Source organism: Vanessa cardui, chromosome 26 (genome assembly GCF_905220365.1).
Source record: "Vanessa cardui chromosome 26, ilVanCard2.1, whole genome shotgun sequence".
In the NCBI taxonomy this organism is placed as follows: Eukaryota; Metazoa; Arthropoda; class Insecta; order Lepidoptera; family Nymphalidae; genus Vanessa; species Vanessa cardui.
In genome coordinates, this window is record NC_061148.1 from 3,966,124 (window position 1) to 3,990,040 (window position 23,917).

The following is a 23,917-nucleotide window of genomic DNA, read 5'->3' on the forward strand; positions in this document are numbered from 1 at the left end:
TAAGGAAAAAATATATTCCGCTTATATTGAATTTTTAAATAGCCAAAAGTTATATTGGTAAAGTTTTATTTTTAATTTTAAAACATATTTTTTTTTTATAATTTGATTAAATAGTTGACTTTTAAAAATTAATAAGCTCTACTAAAATCCACCAGTAGATTTATAATATGTCGTTTAGTATAATAGAATAATTTTCTCAGTAGAGAACCGAATTTCCTTGGCAAACCTGTCTACACTGACGACAATCCAGATACATCAAAACCAAAAATCCTTGGACACAAAATCGTCATTTTATTTCGCAAATTATAATGCACCTTTCAAACTTGATTGATTTAAAGGTCAGCTTCCATTTTGCTTAAATATAGTTGCATAGGTTAAATTACGCGTGGTCCGTGTAAAAGCTTGGTGAACCGCAGGGCTCGTACAATTATGATAGATAATTAGTTATAGCCAGGGCCGTCTTTAACCTAATGGAGGCCCTGGGCATATTACGATAATGGGGCCCTATGACTTTCACAGGATACTATTTTGTTAGAATAGATAAATAAAGTAGATAAACAAGGTTATAGATTTATTTTTGTTAACAATCCCATACACTATATTTATTTACTTGATCTGAGAGGGCCCCTATAGACCACGGGGCCCGGAAAGAGGGGTCTGGCTACAGCGTTTGCGCAAATGGACTGACCTTCAGCTCTACATTATAAGGACGAAATAGTTTAAATAAAATCAATAAATGTCATCTTTAGTTTGAAATCGATAAAATTATATTCCGGTACGTTGCAGAACTAATCTTATGATTAAATTTTATACCTACATTATACTTAATTTATAATAAAATTCAACCACTAGTGTCATGGCACATCTAGTTTATAAAACTAAATATAATATTAGAAACGTAAGTAATGTTCATTACATATGGCCATTCAATAGAAAATATAATTATATCAAATCGAAAAAATACTGCGCTGAATTGATGACGTCATTTTTTTCATTTTAACTTGTGAAAGACAAAGGTAGGATACATACAGCCTAAAATTAATATTAAGGAAGCATTAAAATAAAAGTCATACTCTATGTTAAAAATTAAAGTATGGACTTATTACGATTTGTGTAGAAAGATAGATTAACGATTCTTAAATTGTATTATTCATTCTAGCCTCTTATATATCGCTCACAGATAATTAAAAAAGTCCGTATATTTATTAATATTTGCACGAATATGACAATCTCATTAAGTCTAATAAAATATCGACGGACGGAACCCTAAATCTACATTTTATTTAGCCTAAATGAATGAACATGAAATTTATATAGGAATAAGTGGATAATGTGAAAAAGAAAATATTTGTAACTTAGTCCATGAGTTGAATAAAAAAGTTAGGACAGCTTAAGTGCAAAAATACGTAAAAAAAAAATAAAAAAAAGTAATGAGCTATATTAATTATAATATTACGATTTATTTGAAAATTTTAGTGACTTTATAATTTGTTTTGAGATTTTATGTTTTGATTGAAGAAGCGAAATGCATGGATATCGTAAAAAACTGCAAAATACTATTCAATTCTTAGGAACTTCAAAAATCACTTTTTTTGAGCAGTCATTTTTATTAATGCTTTATAAATTACAGTTTTTGTTTTGTTTATTTATGGAACAAAGAAATAGAATTAATTTTGAGTTATTTAAATATTTTCATTTTAATATTGCTTTTTAAGCTGTATTTTGAAATAAGAATTTTGCTTTAAACTGATTAAACCGTTTTTCGCGCGTTTTTTTTTATTGCAATGCAATGCAACGATTTTTTATCTGTATATTAAGATTCATATTATATTGCCGTATACTTTTATTTCGAGCCGTGATATTTTGAAATCGTCTTGATATTCAAAATATTTCCAAAAACCTGTCTATTATTTTGAGTTAGGGCAACATTTACATAAAACTGAATATATAGTATAACGCCTGAATTAATTTAAAAAATTTTTAGTCATTGATTTTCATAATGTTCTGACATTTCATTAGTAATGTAGTCTCTAGGGAATGGAGTTTGTAGTGCAGTGAACCCTCACGAACACATTTACGCTCACTTTGAAACTTTTCAGTGTTGCCAGAATACAGCAAGACCAGTATTAGAATAATTTGAATTTTATATTATTGTAAAAAAAAGTATTATTTTAGTATTATATATTATTCATAGAACTGTGGCATAACAGGCTAGTTTTATAAAAAAAAATGACTTAATTTTTAACTTTCGAATAACCATTTGTATTTCGCTTTCATCTTGGAAGATCAATTTATTGTTTTATTAGAGTTCGTTGTTTCATTATTCAACCTGGCAACCCTTTGCTTACGTACTACTTTCGACAATGCGCCAAATGGAGTGTCAACTAGTATTAAACCTATTCAATACGCACAACACGTTATTTCTTGCATCTGCATCGCCGCAGATTCTCGTCTGGAGAAAGAATAAACAATATATTATTGCATTACTTATCATATACCTTTTTATTGTTTGTGTGTGAGTTTGTGCTTAAGTTTCTTACCGGTTCTTAGCCGTAATCTACATTCCAAATGAGGAATCAAACGTGCTCGAAACTAGTATCTGAATAATGTATATTTTACATACTTGTTAAGTGTCTCAAATCTATGTGTAGTGTTTGAGAGTATCTCATTAATGTGAAACGTGTGGTTCAAACTTAGCCGGTCGCAGTATAGACCTTGAAAACGCGGTGGAAGCGAGCGATAGTGTATTGCGTGGTGTAGGTGGGTGTACTATAGTGTAGTGTGCAGCGTACTCACAGCGCTATCGCGACGTGATGGAGGGGAGCGATAGTTTATAGCGCAGTGTAGTGTACGTTGGTGTATTGTAGTGTTGATTGGTGTATTGTATTGTAGTGTAGGTAGGTGTAGTATAGTGTAGGGGGGTGTAGTGTAGGTGCGTGTAGTGTAGTGTAGGTGGGTGTAGTATAAGTGCGTGTAGTATAGGTGCGTGTAGTGTAGTGTAGGTGGTTGTACTACAATAGTGTAGCGTGCGGTTTGCTCGTAGCCCTATTGCGGCATGGTGGAAGCGGGCGATAGTGTACTACGAGGTGTAGGTGGGTGTAGTGTGCGGCGTACTCACAGCGCTATTGCGGCGTGGTGGGCGAGGAGGGCGAGGAGGAGCGCGAGTGCGCGGCGAGCGAGTGCTGCAGCGCGGTCGGCGTCAGCCACTCCCTGGTGCCCAGGACACGCTTATAGTAGCATCCGTCTACTCTCTCACACCACACACACACGTATTCTCTATCTCTTTCGCACTCGTCCCATTCAGACAATTAAGTAAAAGTTAAAGTTACAGCCTGTACATTTCCCACTGCTGAGATAAGGCCTCCTCTTCCATTAAGGAGAGGGTTTGGAACATATTCCACCACGCTGTTCCAATGCGGGTTGGTGGAATTGCTATGAAATTTGTCACATGCAGGTTTCCTCACGATGTTTTCCTTCACCGCCGAGCACGAGATGAATTATAAATACAAATTAAGCACATATATATAGTGGTGCTTGCCTGGGTTTGAACCCGCAATCATCGGTTAAGAGGCACGCGTTCTAACCACTGGGCCATCTCAGCTCGAGCTGAGATGACAATTAAGTAGTAAACACTAAATATCAACAACATCAAGTTGGAAGCACTTCCATGGAAAATACTTAAATTATTATCGTAATTGAAAAATCTATATACATATATTTTATTCGAGGATTGTACTCAACTAGAGGGCTAAAGTTGTATGAGGCATATGCTTAATTTACGTCGTTTAATTCAGCTCGTGCTCGGTGGTGAGGGAATACATTGTGAGGAAACCTGCATATCTGACCTTGACCGAACCATTTGGTGGACTAATTTCCTAAAATTTTCTAGAGTAGTGAAGACATTTGCCAAGCGACGGCGTCAACGGACTTACTACAAATAACTCTAAATACAACTTACTTTGGCAGGCAGCGCTGTAAGAAGGGAACACAGGAACTGACGTACGCTAGACGGTTCACCCACGCCGGGATGTCTCGATCGCACAACGCCTGTGGTGGACAAATTCTATTATTCTATTTACCAAATAAAAAGTACAAAATAATAAACAAAGGCCGGTCTCAAATATGGCCCAAATACGCTGCAAGTACTTCGACAACCGCTTAGTACCTATCTTCATCTGTTATTTGTCATTTTATCGCAATTTTTTTAAAGGTTTTGGTTGATGTAAGATATATGGGCATAATGGTTAGTGGTTACCACCGCCTATAGACAATAGAGCTGTAAGAAATATTAACAATTCTTTGTAGTACCAATGCGCCACCAACCTTGGGGACAATAATACTCAATGCTGTTGTTTATATACCTGATGGGTGGTACATACCCTACGGGCTTGCAGGTTGTCGTTTCGTTTAAGTTAGATACGAATATATCGAGATCATAACAAATAGAAATACATATAAGTGGCACTCAGCTACGATTAAGTTGAATTTTACTAGAGGAATAACTGCAATTGGATAGAATACCAGGGACGGGTATAATAACCGTTGTATGATAGAATTGCCCGTTGTTAGCCGTCCCATCGGATATCGACGTTGTATGACGACGTTTGGGTAGGTACCACTTACTCATCACTTATTCTGCCACCAAATAACAGTACTCAGAATTGTTGTGTTCCGGTTTGAAGGGAGAGTGAGCCAGTGTAACTACAGGCACAAGGGACATAACATCTTAGTTCCCAAGGTTTGCACATTGACGAATAGTTAATATTTCTTACAGCGTCATTGTCTATGTATGATGGTTACCACTTACCATCAGGTGGCCCATATGCTCGTCCGCCAAAATCGCCAAAATCGAACTTTGGTCAGTAATGCTGCTATAAAACAAAAATGCCACTCACCAAACAGAAGGCGGACGTGAAGTGATTACAATTGTTGTTCATTAAGTGGTATCTGAAAGAGAAAATAATATTTCAATCTACATTCTATTCATAACTAGCAACCAGCTCGGGCTTCGCACGGGTGCAATGCTGTAACTAGGTATAACTAGGTAACTAGATATAACTAGGTATGTAACTAAAGATTTTTTCTTGTTTCTTTACTATATTGTCCATGTATTATACACAAAAACCTTCCTATCAAATCATTTTATTAAAAAAAAAACCTAGTCAAAATCATTCGCGTAATTTCAAAGATCTGAGCATACATAGGGACAGACAGCGGTAAGCGTCTTTGTTTTATAATACATAATGATGATAAATAATTATATCAAAGATTCTGGTTGTACCAGTGGCGGATTTACAAATCTGCCGCTAGTAGGCTAGTAGGCTATTCAATTATTGCCGCCCTTACTTTTGTTTTGCAACATTTATGATTTGTGTTCTATCGTCCTCGTTACATCGGTTTTTTCCCGTTATTAGTATGATTATAAACTAGATGATATTTCTGTCAGTTACTAGATTATTTTTCCAACCGGCTATGTAGTGATGAGTATAAGGTTTACGGACGTAATGTGTATACTTATAATAAGTTTTTTTTTTTATCTGTAAGATAATAACAAATTTGGGCTAAATTTGCCGCCCCTCTAAATCTGCCGCCCAAGGCTCCAGCCTACTTAGCCTATTGGTAAATCCGCCACTGGGTTATATACAACTGCTAAAATTGACCTTTCTTCAACCAAATATTTGCTCAATCAGACGGCTTTAGGCTGTGGTTATACAACGGGAAAATTGTACATGTGATGAATTAAACTTTGTTACCTAGTTAATACAGTTCAATTTCGTCTTTAATATTCCCGTCTAGACGGTTTCCGCGATGGCTAACCGCAGCCTTGAGGTAAAGTCTCAGAAGTTCGAGATCGCGTACATAAACTTACTATTGATTGGACTTTAAAAATAAATAAAATGCTTTTATGTAAGAAAAACACTGTCTGAGATTCTTGTGGATGTATATCACTTACTAATTTTAAATTAGAGAAACTTTGCTGGAAAAAATAAATTTTCTAAAACAATTTTAAATAGTTCTTTTTTTGATAAATATTTTTTAAGAAAACTTTTATTTAGTTACTAAAATAACAAAAAACAAAGTTATAATATGCGTTCAAATTGAACTGCTAGAGATCAAATGCCGGTCAAATGGCCGAAACGATTGTCAGACCAGCTATCCATTGAAAAAATCTATGTAGTTATGCGGAGATAATTGCACTGAGGAGCAAAAGAGTATTTATTATTTGATAAAATGACAACTTCGACTTAATTCAAACCAAAAACTTTCAAGAATGATTTTTCAAGCATCTTTGAATATTCATTTAACAATAATTTACCACTGGAACCAATTGTAAATTCTACGGAGAAGACGGCAAAAATGTTTGCATTTTCTCTTTTTCTACATTTGAAATACAAAAGATCTGATTTCGGTCAAACGATTTTATCGTTCAAATGACTGAAGTTACAAATGAACGCACTCACCTGTCACCGCGGAACTGCTTGCCTAATTCTGTGACAAGACGTCTGACTTCCTCTTCGCTGAAATCCGTGTACCCTATGTGTACACTTTGCCTTAAATGAAATAAAAAATCTTATATTAAAAAAAAAAAAAGTTAAACATCGTATTATTTATATGAATTCTGTAGCGGACGTTGAAACTTTACAGCAGAAGAATATAAATAAATAAAATAAATATTGGACAAGATATAATACTCTGATTACGATGTAAGTAGCTAAAGCACTTGTGTTATGGAAAATTTCAAATAACGACGGTACCACAAACATCCAGAGCCAAGAAAACATAGAAAACTAATGATCGTACCCATGAAAACCGGTGTACACATTACTCGACCACGGATATCGTCAAAATACCGATAAAATCCATCGATTTACAAGTTCCATACTTCTTTCTAAAGGCTCTGTGGTATATTTACGAACTCCTACCATTTACCGATTAATATATTGTTTTATAATACAAGACTGTTCCATTAAACTACTTATATCTAATTTAATGACTTCCAAATTTCCGATAACAACTTCGCTGACATTCAGAACACAATTTTCATGAATCCATAATGAATACCATAGATTATTCAAGACCAATCCTCGACCAATGATATCGCGTCAATTCAAGGTCATTCATTTGTTTGCTTGACTTCAGTCTCTAGTAGCGCTGTATTCGTTACCTTATTTTGATATTTCATTAAGGCAGACTCATCAGATAGTTTACCTTTACCTTTGAACTATGACGACCTCCATGGTCGAGTGGTGCGTACACCGGTTTTCATGGGTACACCACTTTGAGGTCCCGGGTTCGAGACCCGGCCGAGTCGATGTAGATTACCATTAGTTTTCTATGTTGTCTTGGGTCTGGGTGTTTGTGGTGCCGTCGTTACTTCTGATTTCCATAACACAAGTGCTCCAGCTACTTACATTGGGATCAGAGTAATGTATGTGATGTTGTCTCATATTTATTTATTCATATTATTTATTCATATGAACTACCAAAGAAGATCTCATACAGAGGTCATCTCAGGTTTGTTACACATCGACTCTTTAAGCCAAAATATAGTCATGAGGATACGTTTATATCAGGCACAAGTTACTTGATAAGAGTTGGTATCCAATGGAGACTAAATATGAGAGTGACTTAAGATGAATATGTCATAAAAAGAAATGTATCGTATTTCATTGTTATACTATATTAATGTCAAAAAATGATTACAGTAGGTATAATTTGAAACCATGTAAAAGCTAATTTAAATAATATTATATATAGAACTATAAAGTGACTATTTATAGTTCTATATATAATATAATATAAAGAACTATAAAGAAAGGAAAAGGTCGACAGAAGGAGGAAGGGGGGGTCTCATAACGTTTTTCTGTACGAGATTTCGTTCTAATAATCTTCAACAGACAAAAATCCTTCTATTGTGAATACTTTTAATAATTAATAGCTTACTCTAAGGATCAATCAATCGCTTCCTGTCGATGTGTGTGTGTGTGTGTGTGTGTGTGTGTGTGCATGTGTGTGTATAAATACCTGAATCGAAACTGTTCTCCAAGCTCCCTCTCGTCCCTCGGCGTTATCTCGAACACGCCGGTGAAGGCGTACGGGTGCCCTCCGTACGCCCACTCCGAACCGTGCACTTGTACGCCGCTGTGGAACACGCCCACACCCGCGCCCGCTGTGTACCTACACGATAACAATAAGCGTACAAACCAATTAAATATGGTACTGAGTATTGTACGACACAAATTAGATGTAGCATCGGAATATGCAATGGAATGAAAATAAAACCGATTACTGCCGGTTTACACAACCAATAGAAATAGCTCCCTATCGCGCCATTCGACGCTATTGGTCGCTATAGTTTTACGCGTCAGAGTAGGTAAGTGCATGTAAATCGACGCGTCAAATTGACGAATATATTAGGTCATATGATATTACAAGTTATTACGTTTGTGTAAAGATCATATTCGCATCAGAGATAAATTTTGATAATTTTGGATAGCGTACTCAATTCGGATGTGATCGGTTTTACGAATTTTGCCGATGCGACATCTAAGTTGTGTCGTACTATACTTTTTGTTGCCGATGGCATCGCAAGCTTTTTAAGGATTAGTCGTTAGGTGTTGGGCGTAAAAGAGCAAGAGACAAACAGACAGACCCGAGTTACTTTCGCATTTATAATATTAGTGTGAATTGGAATTAAGTTTTTTTTTTAGTTAATATGTAAACTATATACTTATTATTACTACAGACTCATTCGTCATTTGTTTAATGCTGTATAGTCCAGGAATTTTAGCACCAAAAATCGGTCCGCTCTACATAAAATCCTTCTACGTGATTTTCGATTGGATTATGTATGTATATATTTGTTTTCTACAAAAAAGATCTCTTCGGTTTTTGACATAAAACTTACCGTTTCCGAGATATATGCAAAAAAACGTTTTTCGAGATGGCGGCTAACGCTCGCGGTTTCGGACGACAGAAACTCGGTTTTATACTTGGGGGGCACCCTCCGACATAATCCAATCGAAAAATCACGTAGAAGGATTTTATGCAGAGCGGATATCTAAAAATCTTGGACTAGTAGTGTGTGACAAAAAGTATAAGTTCTTTGTCTTCTCCATCCAAAGTGACAATTGCGAAATAATCCAAGCAATGCTAGCAAGAACTCACATTAAAGTTGTCTTTTTATTTTTGTTACTAAAAATATACGTGAAAATTAAATTGACATTTGTTTAATGCTGTAGTGTGTGACAAAGAAGTACAATTCGTGATGAGTCTTCTTAACACTGGCAAGGAGTCGCATGAAAAATTAATAATGGATAAACAAAAATGGCTCACCAATTCGTCCAATACATGTCGTAGACATTGAGGACGACCGGCGCCTGCCCCGGCCTCGGCGGTCTCGGTTCGTTCCTCCTCGGCAACAGCGACATACACGACGGAAACATCGTGCAGATGCCGCACGACTGTCGGAAACCATTATAATCTTTATTGCTTACAACTTAAAGCACAATATAGACAAATAATATTTTGCGAACAACGTCGCACTTGTCATCATAACAAAACGTCTTAACACATTTAACAATAAAGAAGCTGTTACAAAAACTAAAATCATATCACATACGACGTTTTTAAAAATAATACCTTACCCATACGTTAAATAGTATGTGGTTTGTCTTCCTTAAATATTCATCAAATAGTGCCGCTATTTCAAATGTAGTAAGTATAGAATAAAACATGATTAAGCCTTATTTCATTTCAATCGGTACTAGCGAAGGAACAGCGTGACTACTTTATGTTTGATATTAAACGTTTTCAAGTGTATTTCAGGAAATTAAAATGAAAAATCAAACAAATTTTATTATTAGTTTAACAGTTTTAAAATAAATATGAAGTTCCTAGTGAATTTTACTGAGAAGAATCGGCAAGAAACGCAGTTGTAATTCTTTATTTTATCTATTACATTGTACATACAGACGATTTTATTTGGGTTTGAAAAACAAGCATCAAAATGAAATATTTTTAATAGCAACACAAATCATATATTAGCAGTATTGCAAGATGCATAGAAGGCACAATTTACTCATTAAAATGTCTGACAGATCATATAGCCTGACACTTCCATCCCTTATAACGACGTTTTCTCTCCTAAAATTCTTCCTTCTGTTTAATGTTTGTATTTTTTTAAGTAAATATATAAAATCTAATAACAGTAAGCTGTAAATAGTTCTGTGATTGTTCTTACGTGTTGTTTTTAAAGCTATTTTTTTATTGTGCGTTTCATGTTATGGGTTTACAAACAGACTACTAATATTATGCCATTAAAATTAAATTGGGCCCGTAATCTATCGATCAATTCACATCGTGTCTTCGCACTTGGCATTAGCAAAATAATCTGTAACTACAGAGCATAAAAAAAACTTATATGACTACTATGGATTAATTATTTTGATATCTTATTTATTCAACATTAAATTTAGCGTACAATGAATCTAAGCAAAGCCACGAGCGAAAAGCAAGTTATACACATAATATCGAATAAGGCAATTAGCAAACGATTAATTACAGAACTTTACTGACGCCTATCACAAATTAAGCTTATCTAAACTTTCGCCCTTCGAAGCGAAATAAAAAGTACAATACTAAATCATAAAGAAAATGTACCTAACAATGGCTGCGATGTTTTCCTAAACGATAACCTCTACGGTACATTAAGTCTTATTTACATAAGAATAGAGTTTAAAATTGCACATAAAGTTTACATAGCTTATAGCACTAATGCCTAATTTACAATTAAAATATATTCCCTCATTTACATCTTCTAGACCGCGATTGTTTCTTTATTTTATGTGATCACCTTGCTGGTAATATTTTTAAACGAATTACAAAAATGGCAAACATTTACACCACGCTAATGTTTTGATATTTTTCAACTATTTAAAAAGTTAAATTTCGATCTTCTATCAACAGATTCAAACTAAATGCTAATGATTAACGTTCCTTTTTCAAAAATATTTTTATAATACTAAAGTTTGTCAACTCGTCGGCGCCGTTCGTCCGATACATCGAAACAAAAAAAAAAAAAAACAGTTGACAAAGAAACAACAAAAAGGCGCCAACTATTTTACCTTTGCCCATGTAAATATCTTCTAACCTATAAAAATAAAACATCTCCTATAAAGCCCGGTTTCTATATTCAAAAATCTATTCGTTTTGCTCACCAATATAAGTAATGTCGGATTGACGCGTACATTTTGTTATTGAATTCAAATCAATGGTAGCTTATGAGTTTTCCGTCTTAGACAATTCTACAATCAGTGAACGAATCATTTCTTCAATATAAGAACGGACATAAGCATGTTAATCGAATAGCAATCTCATTTGTCGATAAATTATAGTACAGGCCATTTCTAAAACCCAAGCCGCAAAACCAAAACTATTAACAAATGTTTTTAATAAATTTGGGGCGATTGGTTTCAAAAACAAGCCATTTTATTGTTGGTCGTCATCAGCTATAACTCATTTCACCAATGGAGCTTCCCCTCTTATCGACGAATTAAATGAAGCTTTGATTAATTACACTGGTAAGCTAATTTTTGTAACAATAAAGGTGCTTCGTAATTTTTTTATTACTAAAGAAAACTTTGTAAGTTTGGAAAATTTGCTAAAATGAAAAATGATTAAATTGGACATATTCTTTTATCGTCGAATCAGACAATGGATAAAAGATGTAAAAGTCTAAAAAACGCTTAGCGATATCGAAAAATCGGCTTGGGAATATATCCTGTCTTTCAATCTCCTCGGAAATCAGCGATCAAGTGCCAATAAAAGCATTGTCGCGGTGCTGTTATCTACTCGCATTTATATGTGATATATCGTTGAAATTACATTTTGTACATTTAAATTTTTTTTCTTCAAATTTCTTCAGTTGTAAATCGGTTTGTTGTCAAGAATATTGGCAAATTACTTTAAAAAAACGAGACGTTCTTGAAGGTTTTAATGAACATTTAAATGTTCTAAAATAAAATTAAATATACAGGAAATGTTTTAATTTTGGACTACGACGTCCTCGGTTTCATAAAAAATAATCAAGTTTACAATCGAATGAATGGTTTAGGAACGCAAAATCAATGTTTACTACTCGTGCAAACAGTCATTTGTATTTAAATAAACCTAATTTCCTATCATATTAATATTGTTTTTATATTACCAGTAGTCCGAATCCAATCGAGTCGATTGGATATCCGAACCGAAGCAATCGTACAACTTATTCAATTTCCTACGGATGCAGACACCTTATCTATCCTTTACTAAAAAAAGTTAGAAGCATTCTCTAAATAATACATTACAAATGGCGCAGTTGTTTAAGTTTATGACCATTTTGAATGAAAGTATTTTAGAGACAGTTCCGTAATTTAATTAACATTTGAGATGTATCGGTCAATTCCCTCAGTCCTGTGTAGCATAGATAATTACGAACCTTTATCATCACTAAAAGTCATGTTCCAAGAAAGTGAATTGACGTTAAATCAATTAATAGATATGATAGTCATACTGCCACATCATCAATACCTTGTAGAATAATTCTAGGCTTGGGTATAATTTTTGGCGCGAAGTTTTGGTGCATCAACATCCAATCCAATCCAACAGCCCATTTTCGTCCACTGTTGGACATGGGCCTCTCCAATTGCACGCCACTGAGATCGTTCTTGGGCTACTCGCATCAACATAGTTTCTAAATCATAGAAAACATTTCGTTGTATAACGTCAACTTAAACGTCTATAATGTTGGTTTTTAGTATGAATTATTAATAATTTAAAGTAATCACAGTAATACTTGATAATTGTTTGTTCTTTAAGCCAATTCGTTATGTTTTTATGCTTTTTAAAACATCACCTTCATAAGTGGCCAATAAGTTGGTCAAATGTTTAAAAAAAACTCGAAAACAAATCTTTAAACGACACTAGAACAACAGTGTTTTTAGTTTTTACTGATGAGGATACGAGACCAAAATTATTAAATTATTCAATTGTCATTGGTCATTAGTGAGTGTGAGAATTTTCAAGATCATCAAACGGGTTGAAGATTGTGAAAATCCTGTTGAGAGATTACTAAAAGAGGTTACTAAAAGTGCGTTATAAATCCGATTAAATCGTTACAAACATCACACATGCAGCCAGCCAACGCGTTTATTTATGAAGGCTTATCAATCGTACATAAATAGCCGTGTTGCCGTTACTTTCTAGGAAGTAAACTATGTTAGTGACTAATGACGAAAATCGTGATTAATAGCTGATAACGGTATTAGAGTGTCTTCGTCATACTTTTAGCTCTTAAGAGTGTTAGGTTATCATTACTAACGTTATCATTCTACGTTGTAAGTATGAAAGTAATGAAGACTTGGTTTTTAAACCTACAACAGGAAAGAGTGCTGTGTGCCGGGGCGCACCCGGCGTCCTAGGCACCATTGAGTCCCTCATACACCCCCACTTCATTTTGGGGACAGGCGTAGTTATCGTTTATTCAGCGTATAAAAAAGGTTAAAAATAGTTATTGAATTTCACTGGAGTTCAAAGTTGTAATGTACAGACGTTAGTTCCGCACGTGAATTCTGTTAGCGCAGAACTAACAAAGAGTTCCTGTCTTCTTTGACTACCGCATCTTAGCATTATTGGAGATGATAGAGAATACATCTGGCTTTACACACAGACTTGTGACAGCATATTCTACAAAATCGCCTAACCTCTGTTCAGAACGGACGCCAATTAACAAAAGAAATAGATAATTTAATTTCGTTTACTGATACAGTTGACCAAAACTCATTAATAATTCGTTATATACATAAGACGTTTTAAAATATTTAACCATTTCAAGGAAATTTTATTTTCCACGTATATATAAATATTTAATCAATAGTAACATTTCCACGCGAAGCAATTACAATGCCTGAACCCACGCCCAGGCTGGCGTGTCAATCGGAATTGATCTCACTCAGAGTATACAAATAGTTTTTTTTAATTAGAAGCTGCAGAGCAAGAAATTCTAAACTTTGTACTCCCAAAATGATGTACATTTTCGGAAACATCAAAACAGAAATGACTCTTAATTTATCTCGTATCCCGAGACATAATCCAAGTTGAATACCATAACAGATTAAAAGTATAACACCTCGCCTTATTGCCTTGACATGAGGGCTAATTAGTTTTTTTACCCAGATGATCGGAATTGCGATTCAACGGGGAAATGCTGCTAGCATTCTCGCCACCATTCTACGCGGTCAAGATTTATGCAGTAACTATTTTTAATTCACATTTGTATATATTTAAGGTCCTTGTGTTAATTTTTATTAAATCAAATGTCCAGTAACTTTGACACCATTGTTGTAAAGTGTCAATTTGTTAGTATAATTACAATGTGATCTGTAAGAATTCACTTCGTATCTCACTCGTGGCATGTGACAACTGACTTACAGTGATACGTCATTTTGATACGTGTTACTTATACATTTTATCTTACATATCAACAGCGAAACTCGATTTTTATACCAGTGCACGTAGAAGATCGGTTATTTACGGTCCAGCCGTAGTTGTGCAGAAAAAAGAGGATTCAATTTAACAAATTATTAAAAGTCACTGGCCACTTAGAGAGCGCCGCTATGGCTGTCTAAAAAAAAAAAACGTGCGCACAGACGTTGTCAGGTCACGATGACATTAAATCCAAACAAATTGTCATAAGTTTATAAATTTTTAAAAACCGCTTAAATATACGGGAAGTTTCGCGTGCTATCAACTAGTATTTATTATAGTCAGTGTCACATCACATTCTGACATTACACACTAGTGTTCTGCGGTGAGCCGCCGCTACACGATCGAAATAGAATAACATGTACATGAACGACGAACAAAGGGATAATCTAAAGAAAACAATATGCACACAAAAAAGCCTTCACTATGGATAAGTAACCAAGCCTGACAGATACAAGGGATCAGAATCAGAATAATGACATTCCTATCCTTAAACGATCTCAAACGGTGACATTAATATCTTGAATTCATCAGAAATTATAGGCTGTCGCAGTAATACATCATTGTTATTGTAAATTATCCTATCATTTGATAGAAAAATATAAAAATGCGAACTTTATTTACAATTAAATAAAGGAAAATTCCAGCCCAGAAGCGCATTAGCAAACAATGCATTCAAAGAAAATATCATTCATAAATATTATTAATAATATTGATTCAAGGCGACATTAGCTTGTTTGTTCCTGATGTATCAGATACTACGAATAACGGTATCAATAGTAACATTGACTACTTAATATTTTCTACATTATAATCCAAACGAAACTGTTAAAATTTGTGAAATTAGATTATTATATTTCAGTTCCTTTCACGATATATGTCTTGGACTATTATGCTTTGGGGTAATGCAATGCATTTCTTACAAAAGGGACTATTCGGGAAATTCATAACATTTGGATGAATTTAAAGGAATCAAGATCTTTTCAATATACACAGAATTGTAACGTTATGTTATGCCCGGAAAAATATTAATGATTTTGTGTAAATATTCAAAACAAAAACAATTTCATCACTTATGTTCCTCGGCTGCATAGAGTCTGACAGGAACTCTTTCATGGGCCAATGTATACGGTTTTACAAAATAATCTCAGGAAGACTTTAAAATGCCTCTGTCTATAATAAAAAAAAAATTAATGTAAAAGAACACTTGTTTACAAAAAGTTACTAACAATTAGAGGCTTCACGATTGATAGCTTTTCTCTGTTATATTTAATTAATGTAAAAAATATCAATTTGACAAAAAAAACCCGCGAGTTTTTCTCTAGTTCCTTTCAGATATTTTTTAGCTTCACGCGTAAACATTTAACGAAACTATTATCACAAAATTTATTAACTACTAAAAGTGGTGTGTATGGTCACAAAACCTAATCTTGAATGTTTCGAAAAAAAAGATCGTTTGGAATCCCGAATATTTTACGTCAAAGTGCACGCAAAACGAACTTTTTATAGACTTGAAAACAATATCCGTAGTCCTCTTGTCTTAATGGTATTTTGTTGTAGCGGGTTAGAGAAAGGTATTCGCAATGTCACGTAGGAATTTATACTTAGTACCGTAATTGTGCTCCGGTTTGAAGGGTAAGCGGGTATAACAGGCATAACGATCATAGCATCTCAATTATCTTTTTTAGTAAGATGGTTAGTGGTCATAACCAGTGGCAAATGGCGCTGTGAGATATTTTAACCATTCCTTAAATCGCCAATGCACTACAAACATTGAGAACTAAGATGTTATATCTCTTGTGCCTGTAGTTACACTGACACACTCACCCTTTGAAACTGAAACACAAAAAAACTGTTTCGCGGCAGAACATCTTGTGAATGGGTGATACTTACTTACCCAGACAGAACTACAAAAAGACCTACCACCAAACAAATAAAAAGTTCTGTAACTACATTGAAGACTTAAAGCTTATTTTAACTGAAATCACATAAAAATATGCTACGTTTATCATATTATTACCAGAGTTTCGTCCGAAGTAAAGTGAATAACAATTTTCTTTTTTTTCAAATATCATAAAAGAAAAAGTTTTGGAAGTAAGAAATTTGGCATCGCAGCCGCAATAGGAAATACAAAAGCGTACACGTTGTATTCGATGCAAGATATATTTTAAGATGTATTTAATTTGAGATGATGACTAACCACTGAGATAATATAATTATATCATGCATATGCATTCCAAATCGTTGATAGCTTTACAATTTACAATATTCTGTAGAATGACGAATTTAAATGTTTATAAGGACCCCTTTGAAAAAAATTTTGATTTATATGTGGAAATGTATTTTAATTAATTTTTTTATTTGGTACAGTTCGAGTGTTGCGGTTTCTTTAAAGATGTCTTTGGCAACTTTTTAGCCAAACTTTCTTGACGCTTGATGGTTTTACTTACACCACGGTTACGTTGCACCTCCTTTAATTTTATACATATTTTGTTATAGTTAGCTCGTATATGTTTTTTCAGTTAAAATAATGCCATCTCCTTGAAATAACCGTCAGCTTTGGAAATGCCTTCCAATCCATATTTACGTCACCAAATTATGTGACACAATTTTATCCTCCACATTTAAATTCCCTGATGATACCCTTCTCTTTCAAACACGAAATGAATCATTACATGAACTATGACAGTTGCTTAAGTTTAAACTCATCATAATTAATCATCTGTTTAAATTGACGTGTTCCAACCAGACCATCACATCTCGTTTTTGTGTTATATTGTGTCGCATTAGGAAGAATATTAATTATTATTACTAGGAATAATATAACACTATGAGAATGGAGCAAGACCTAGCAAAAAATTATGTAAATCTAACAAGCAATTCTTTAAAATTTCGAAATATACTTTAATAAGTTGCATAATATTTTCCAAAAATATTAGACTATTAATAAAGTTTGATATTTAATCAAATTTAAGACCTGTTTTTCAAAAAAACCTGCAAGTGAACAGACATTTCAACATCATATAATGCAATTTAATTATCATCAAAATCCAATAAAAAATTGACATTCAAAAAAAGTTTCGAATTTAGCAAAAAATATCAATCCAGCATATTCTGTGATACGTAGAATCACGACCATTCTCATAGAATAAAAAAGTCATAAGCGGATTGGATACCTTTATTGTCTTAGGCCCTTAGAAGTTTGCTTGATATTTTTGTAATGAGATTTATTTACAGTAACATTTTAAACTTTAACTTGTGAAAACGCAGCATTACGAGGTATCTATCCAGAGGTAAAATTCGCCTTGTTAAGATTCCTAAACGACCTATAACAATATCCTCTCTTAAGAATAACTAGCAAGACTGGATATATTACCTTGCAAAAATGCATGCAAAGACAACCGCCATCTCTTCTCGTCAGATCGGGAGCAGGAATCTTTACGTGCTTTGCGAGATAACCACTGTCAACTACCAAACTACAGCCTGAAAATGGTAACTTTATGACCGAAAAAATCTTACAACTTCTTACTGAACCAACCGGGACTTGAAACCAAAAGCCTGTCGGTCTGTCCTGATCTGCAGTCATATGAGCTATCAACGACACGGAAAATGGAATCCATTTAACCTATCATTAGCAACAGTCCTATTTCCATTAAATTAGTAATTCAACCGTCACCCTAATAAAGATACTGAGCCTTTCCCTTTACGATATTACCATCGCTTGTCTGAATCCCAACACCGTGAGGGAGGACAACTAATGGGTATATAGATAAAATTAGGTATAACCTAAAACATAATAATTTTTTATGTTCATACCCAAGAACCATTAACGTAATGAAATTCGCAATCATAAAGTGCCAAGTTATAAATCTTATTCCCTCCAGCCGATAACACAGACCTTATCGTGTTTATTTAGTATTTATTGCAACTCTTAAGAAATATAACGATTGAATTGTTTTGCAAGAAACTCACACGTCCGTTTCGCTGGGCATTAATTAAATTTTATTTGTTAGTGATATCAGAAATAATAATTTATGACTTATCCATATTATAATCGATTTATTTCGTAACCACACACGACGATTCTATATACAAAGTAGCATTATATTAATTTTTTTTCAGATTAAGCATGAATAATGAAAATGCGAGACTAGAAATAACTTATATTTAATTAATTATTCGTTCAATTATTTTTAAAATCCGTTGAATCGTTCAAACGTGATATGTAAGAAACTTTTAAACAGATAATCCTTCGCATTAACGAATATTAGTGAGAGGTAAATTGAAGGCGACGAAAAATCTCATTATGATAAATTCAAGAAAATACTTCCGCATCTTTTAATTTTTGGTGGCATTTAGGATTAAGATCAGTATAATTCATTCAAAATTATTATGATTAAAAAAACTACTTTTGAAAATCCATATTAATTATATACACAATCTATGTATAGCCCTATGCTAATTCATTATTTTGCTACGTCGAAGTCGAGTAAATCAGGATCAATATAACTAAATAATTTAACGTTTACTTTTAGAAAATTGACTTAATTAAGGATTACGGATTAAAAAAAACTGAGACGATAAATCTTTTCAATAAAATGATATTCATTTGTAAACAATAAACAATGTTAAAAACAAAAAAAGAACTATTGCGGAACATCCGTTATTTGTTGTTCCATAGACAAAACTACAGATAACACTTATTACAACAACAACAGCCTGTAAATTTTCCCACTGCAGGGCTAAGGCCCTTTGAGGAAAAGGTTTGGAACACATTCCACCACGCAGTACCAATGTGGGTTTGTAGGATACGCATGTGGCAAAATTATATGAAATTAGACATATCATACAGGTTTCCTCGCGATTCCTCGTTTTCTCTCGTTTTCCTTTACCGCCGAGGACGAGATGAATAATAAACACAAATTAAGCACATGAATATTCAGTGGTGCTTGCCTTGGTTTGAACCCGCAATCTTCGGTTAAATGCACGCGTTCTAACCACTGTGCCATTTCATCTCATAACACTTACTTACACTTAAATGAATTAAAAAAAAACAACAAATAATTTCTGGTGTGAAATTGCACGTGTTAATAACGTCGCTCGTGCTACTGCCGTTGAAGGTTTAGCCCTTGACCCAAAGGATATCGTAATTTGTATCGAGGCGAAACGCTGAATCGTAATAACCGACTGTAAATTGTGAATAATTAACTATGAGAAGATACAATTCGAAATATCGATACAAAACAAAATCCAAACATACTTCATTCAAGAAAGCTTTTACAAGCACTTTTGAATCGTCATTTAACATATTTAGTGAAGTTACCACCGGTTCGCAATGAAGATTCTACCGAGAATAACCGGCAAGAAACTAGGTAGTGACTCCTATTCATTAAAAAATACAGTCATGTTAGTCAATTACAATTATAATATATCCTTCCTGGAAGTCAACAAGTATTAATTTCACGGTTTTTTATCGTCTGCATAATCTTGTATTGAATAATATGCATATTTTACTATTGTATTTTTTACAAAACAATACTTACAATACAAATACTATTTTATTGTAAACTTACTAAGACATAAATTATTGAATTAACTTTCAGGAGCGTAAGTTAACTGAAAAAACAAAAGCTTGTTGCTATACTGTTTTGATTCCGACAATCCTGAAATATTTCAATCCTAATCCTTAAAATAACTATAAACACTTCGTGTTGCAAAATACCTTAGATCCCTTGACCATACCTTGTAAAAAATACTGAGCACTTGATTGAAACACTGATTTAAAACCCTACGTAGTGTAAAGACAATATACTATATCCTATATCTATACATAAGGTGCTAAAATAAATTAGCTCTACCGTTTGGAGAAAATTTAAAATCAAAGACAATCCAAAAGAAGATATTAAAATATTAACGTCATCTTAATTTCAATATGATACAGTACTTTCGTATAATAACGTCCAACACAACCTAGACCAATTCTATTGTACACCAAGAATGAATTTGGCTAGACTAGCTCTGCACGAATTTTTATCATGACCACGACAAAAACGTCAGACAAAATACCAACATTATTAATAAATTAATGCTCAAAACTGGCGATCTGTACTTTTTCAGATTTTCAGACGTTTCAGATAGAAACGTTACTATGAATAATAAAATTGTAGTCGATACGAAAATGTTCTACACTTTGTATTACTTATGTACCAGGGATGTTATAGATACGTTATTTCAGGTCTGGGTATGGATACGAGTACCTATTTGAATATTTTACCGATTTCTGATACGTAATTTGTCGGATAGTTACGATTATTATATTCTATAGAAAATCATCATCGACCTATTGGTTAAATAAAAAAATAGAACTTAAAAAAGCCTAAACAAATAGAGAAAAAGAGAACAACTTGGCACAGAAAAGTGACGAAACCTGACCCCAAATAAGAGGACCAGGGACGGAAGAAGTATAGGAGAAAATTACAAGGTAACAATTTTACTTTATTTGTAGGCTATTATTTGGTATTAGGTGTTAACAATTAGCGACTCTTAAGTATAACAACTATACAAACACTTATTTTAATCGGATTCTGTTACTGTTGATAGATTTTTATTTAGGATTTCCGATGATTTTGATTACGGTTACGGATCTCCATACTAAGTAAATATGAGTATTGTAAATATACTGTTTTGCATAAGAAATCATTAATGAGCAACGTATAGGTCAGTTGTATGTTTAGTTTTCTTTATAAATTTTGTCTCATACATGTTATGATTAGACTTATGAAAACACTTCATGATAACAATTTAGCAAGCTAGGAGTCTAAGGAAGTCAAAAGTCAAGAGCTAACCAGCGCTTTACCGCGTGAACTAACGTAATAAAAACTACTGAATATGTTTTTCGATTGTACCCGATCTACCTATTTGGGATGGGTAAATGTATTAATTTGACGAGAATGTCTGAATAGCTGTGTATATTTCGTGCTGGCAAATGGGCGATCTAATGGTTAATGGTGACACCTGCCTGTATAGAGTATGATACTGAACTAATATGTACTATCTTGTGTCTGTAGTTAACGTAGTTACTAAACTAAGTTTCGCTTCTTTGCGATAGAATATCTGATAGAATATTAAATACCACACAAGCTTGCACATAGCAATACTACCAAGTGAACTTTCATTATGTGTAGCGTTCGCGTATTGTGACACGCGTTTTTTTTTTGTTTCTTATATTTATTTAGTATTCTTATAATGTTATTCTTTTTTTTTTTTATAATTGAAGAAAGTAAGCGTACATAGAGAAACTTTTTATTATTTCATATTTTTTTATATATAAAATTATCTAAAAATAGATTTTACTTATCTGTATTTTCTTTATAAATAAATTAGATTTTTAGTCATTTAATCTTTTTTTTTTTAAATAGTAGTTAAACTATTTAAGACAACCATAATAACAAGTATAGGCTTTAACTCAATCAGCCAACTAATTACTTTTAATCATTCCCCAGAATATCACTACACAAATATTTATTTAACACAAATAAATATTTCACCCATATATTATATACATACATAATTATTATTCAATCATATCATACCTTCTTCGGAAGTCTGTTTATATATATTTTCTTTTTCATCATATAACACTTAACTAAGCTACTGTTGACACTGAGTACACAAAAAGCTTATAAAAAAAAAAACTAAATGAAAAAAATTGACCACAGACTCATTACAAATTATGTATTCCAAACATTTTAAACAAAGAATGTTGTTAAACAAACGGAAATGTCGGACAAGAACTGAACTATCCTCTTCACACTAATGAATACAGATAAGATTGTATATTTATGGTGGTGTCAATCATTAAGCATTGTATTATCTGGATTTTTAATCTTTTTTAATCTACAAAAAGGCTCTTTTTATCAAACACGTTAATAATCTGTCCAGTCATCCATTTGTTTACTCAATACGATATAGAGATTATTTGCATTGTTTGCTTTGTGATACTGGTTGAAGGATATCAGCCTTCATTGCTTTGTATTACACACATCAATTGTATTAAATACTGAATCTACAAATGAACTGTGCACAAAAAAGAACTAGCTAACAGGAACAAAAAAAAATTTGTAACAACGAGACAAATGTGTAAAAACTGGCCGTGCACATGAAATAAAAATGTGCTATCTACTTTAAAATGTTACAAGTCTTACTAAGTTCGGAAAATCGTGGGGATCCTCCTGCAAGATAGTAGGGGAGCTTAGAAGGGGGTCCCGGTCATCGCCAGGCCGGTCCGGAGGCCCCCGGTCTGAACGATTACGGCAGGCCTCGCATCTCTTCATTTCTATACATACTTCTCAACTTCGGACTGTGAATAAGTCCACCAGCTTTATAAGCAAAATTTGGTATAATTTTGTTTATCATTAATTTTTAACTCATTTCCTTGTTTAAAATATTCATAGCATATGTATCCAATTTGACTGATATATTTGTAACACATTTAGGAGTTTCTAGTTTTATTTATTTTTGTTTCAACTACAAGTAAATCAACTTTATAGGTAACATTCTGTGTATCTTCAGCAATATAAAGTTGATTAAGTAATATATATCAACAAACACACATTTTTTCCATCAACTTTAGCTCATAAAGCTGTTTTATTAATAATAGCCCAATAAAGTGCTACATAATCACTTAACTATTACAATCTATTAATAATGCTTCTTAAAGAAGTATATTCGATTAAAACTGATGGAAACTTAAATTTATATAAGAAAATATATAGGTATTGAACTAAAGCTACTATTTAAGTGAAATGAGAAATAATCTACGACTATTTCATTAAGATGTGGTTACTAATACGACCTATAAAGACTATATTTTCTAACATCAGGCATGAAGAAATTTCGATTAGATGCAAATTAAATAACTGACCAGTACCCGAAATAATCTCGGTCTATCAATAACAACGCTACGAGCTTTAGCTTATATAGCTAAACCGACAAAAAGATATTGTTACTTACAAAAATACGTAGCACTCGGCGTAGTGTAGGTGTTTTCCATAGAATTTATACTAGTTTAAATAAAGAGCTCCATCATTGGAATTACCATGGACAATTCTCGAATTATTTACTCAATTTATGTGTAAGGAAATACGAGAAATATGTAATTTTTAAAATGAACACAATGTGCTTACTTCCTTAATGACAAAACTGACATTTTTATTACAACGCCACAGAGTGCTATAATTCTTACTCTATAATTGTCGTTTTTAAACAATACTGACATTTGATTGTTCCATACATAGCCGGTTATAACCGGCTGTCTACTTTGAAGATTCCAATGTTTTCTTATATCAGAATAAGAAAATATTAAATATCAATTCAAATTAAACTGTATTGGTTG

General features: G+C 33.2%; 1 protein-coding gene across 4 annotated transcripts; it reads right to left on the reverse strand.

Moving 5' to 3' along the window:
• Positions 1–599: 599 nt before the first annotated feature.
• On the reverse strand, positions 600–23,768 carry LOC124540754 (deubiquitinase DESI2). Of its 4 annotated transcripts, XM_047118456.1 has the most exons (9): positions 23,536–23,767; positions 22,728–22,882; positions 9,337–9,464; positions 8,026–8,178; positions 6,462–6,551; positions 4,896–4,947; positions 3,959–4,047; positions 3,119–3,210; positions 600–2,452 (listed from the first exon to the last, which is right to left on the reverse strand). In XM_047118456.1, exons 2-8 carry the CDS (start codon positions 22,854–22,856, stop codon positions 3,123–3,125), a joined length of 729 nt encoding a protein of 242 aa, XP_046974412.1. In that variant the 5' UTR covers positions 22,857–22,882; positions 23,536–23,767; the 3' UTR covers positions 600–2,452; positions 3,119–3,122. The 4 variants fall into 4 exon arrangements, with proteins under 4 accessions (XP_046974412.1, XP_046974415.1, XP_046974414.1 ...); XM_047118459.1 differs by lacking the exon at positions 22,728–22,882 and having other exon boundaries at positions 23,536–23,763; XM_047118458.1 differs by lacking the exons at positions 22,728–22,882; positions 23,536–23,767 and adding an exon at positions 22,116–22,583.
• Positions 23,769–23,917: the final 149 nt, after the last annotated feature.

Coding starts and splice junctions, on each gene's coding strand:
- LOC124540754 (XM_047118456.1), bottom strand. CDS start 22,856: ATGAAGAGATGCGAGGCCTGCCGTAATCGTTCAGACCGGGGGCCTCCG. Junction 8,179..9,336: donor GACATGTATTGGACGAATTG/GTGAGCCATTTT, acceptor GTTATCGTGTAG/GTACACAGCGGGCGCGGGTG. Junction 4,048..4,895: donor TCACGTCCGCCTTCTGTTTG/GTGAGTGGCATT, acceptor TGTCCACCACAG/GCGTTGTGCGATCGAGACAT.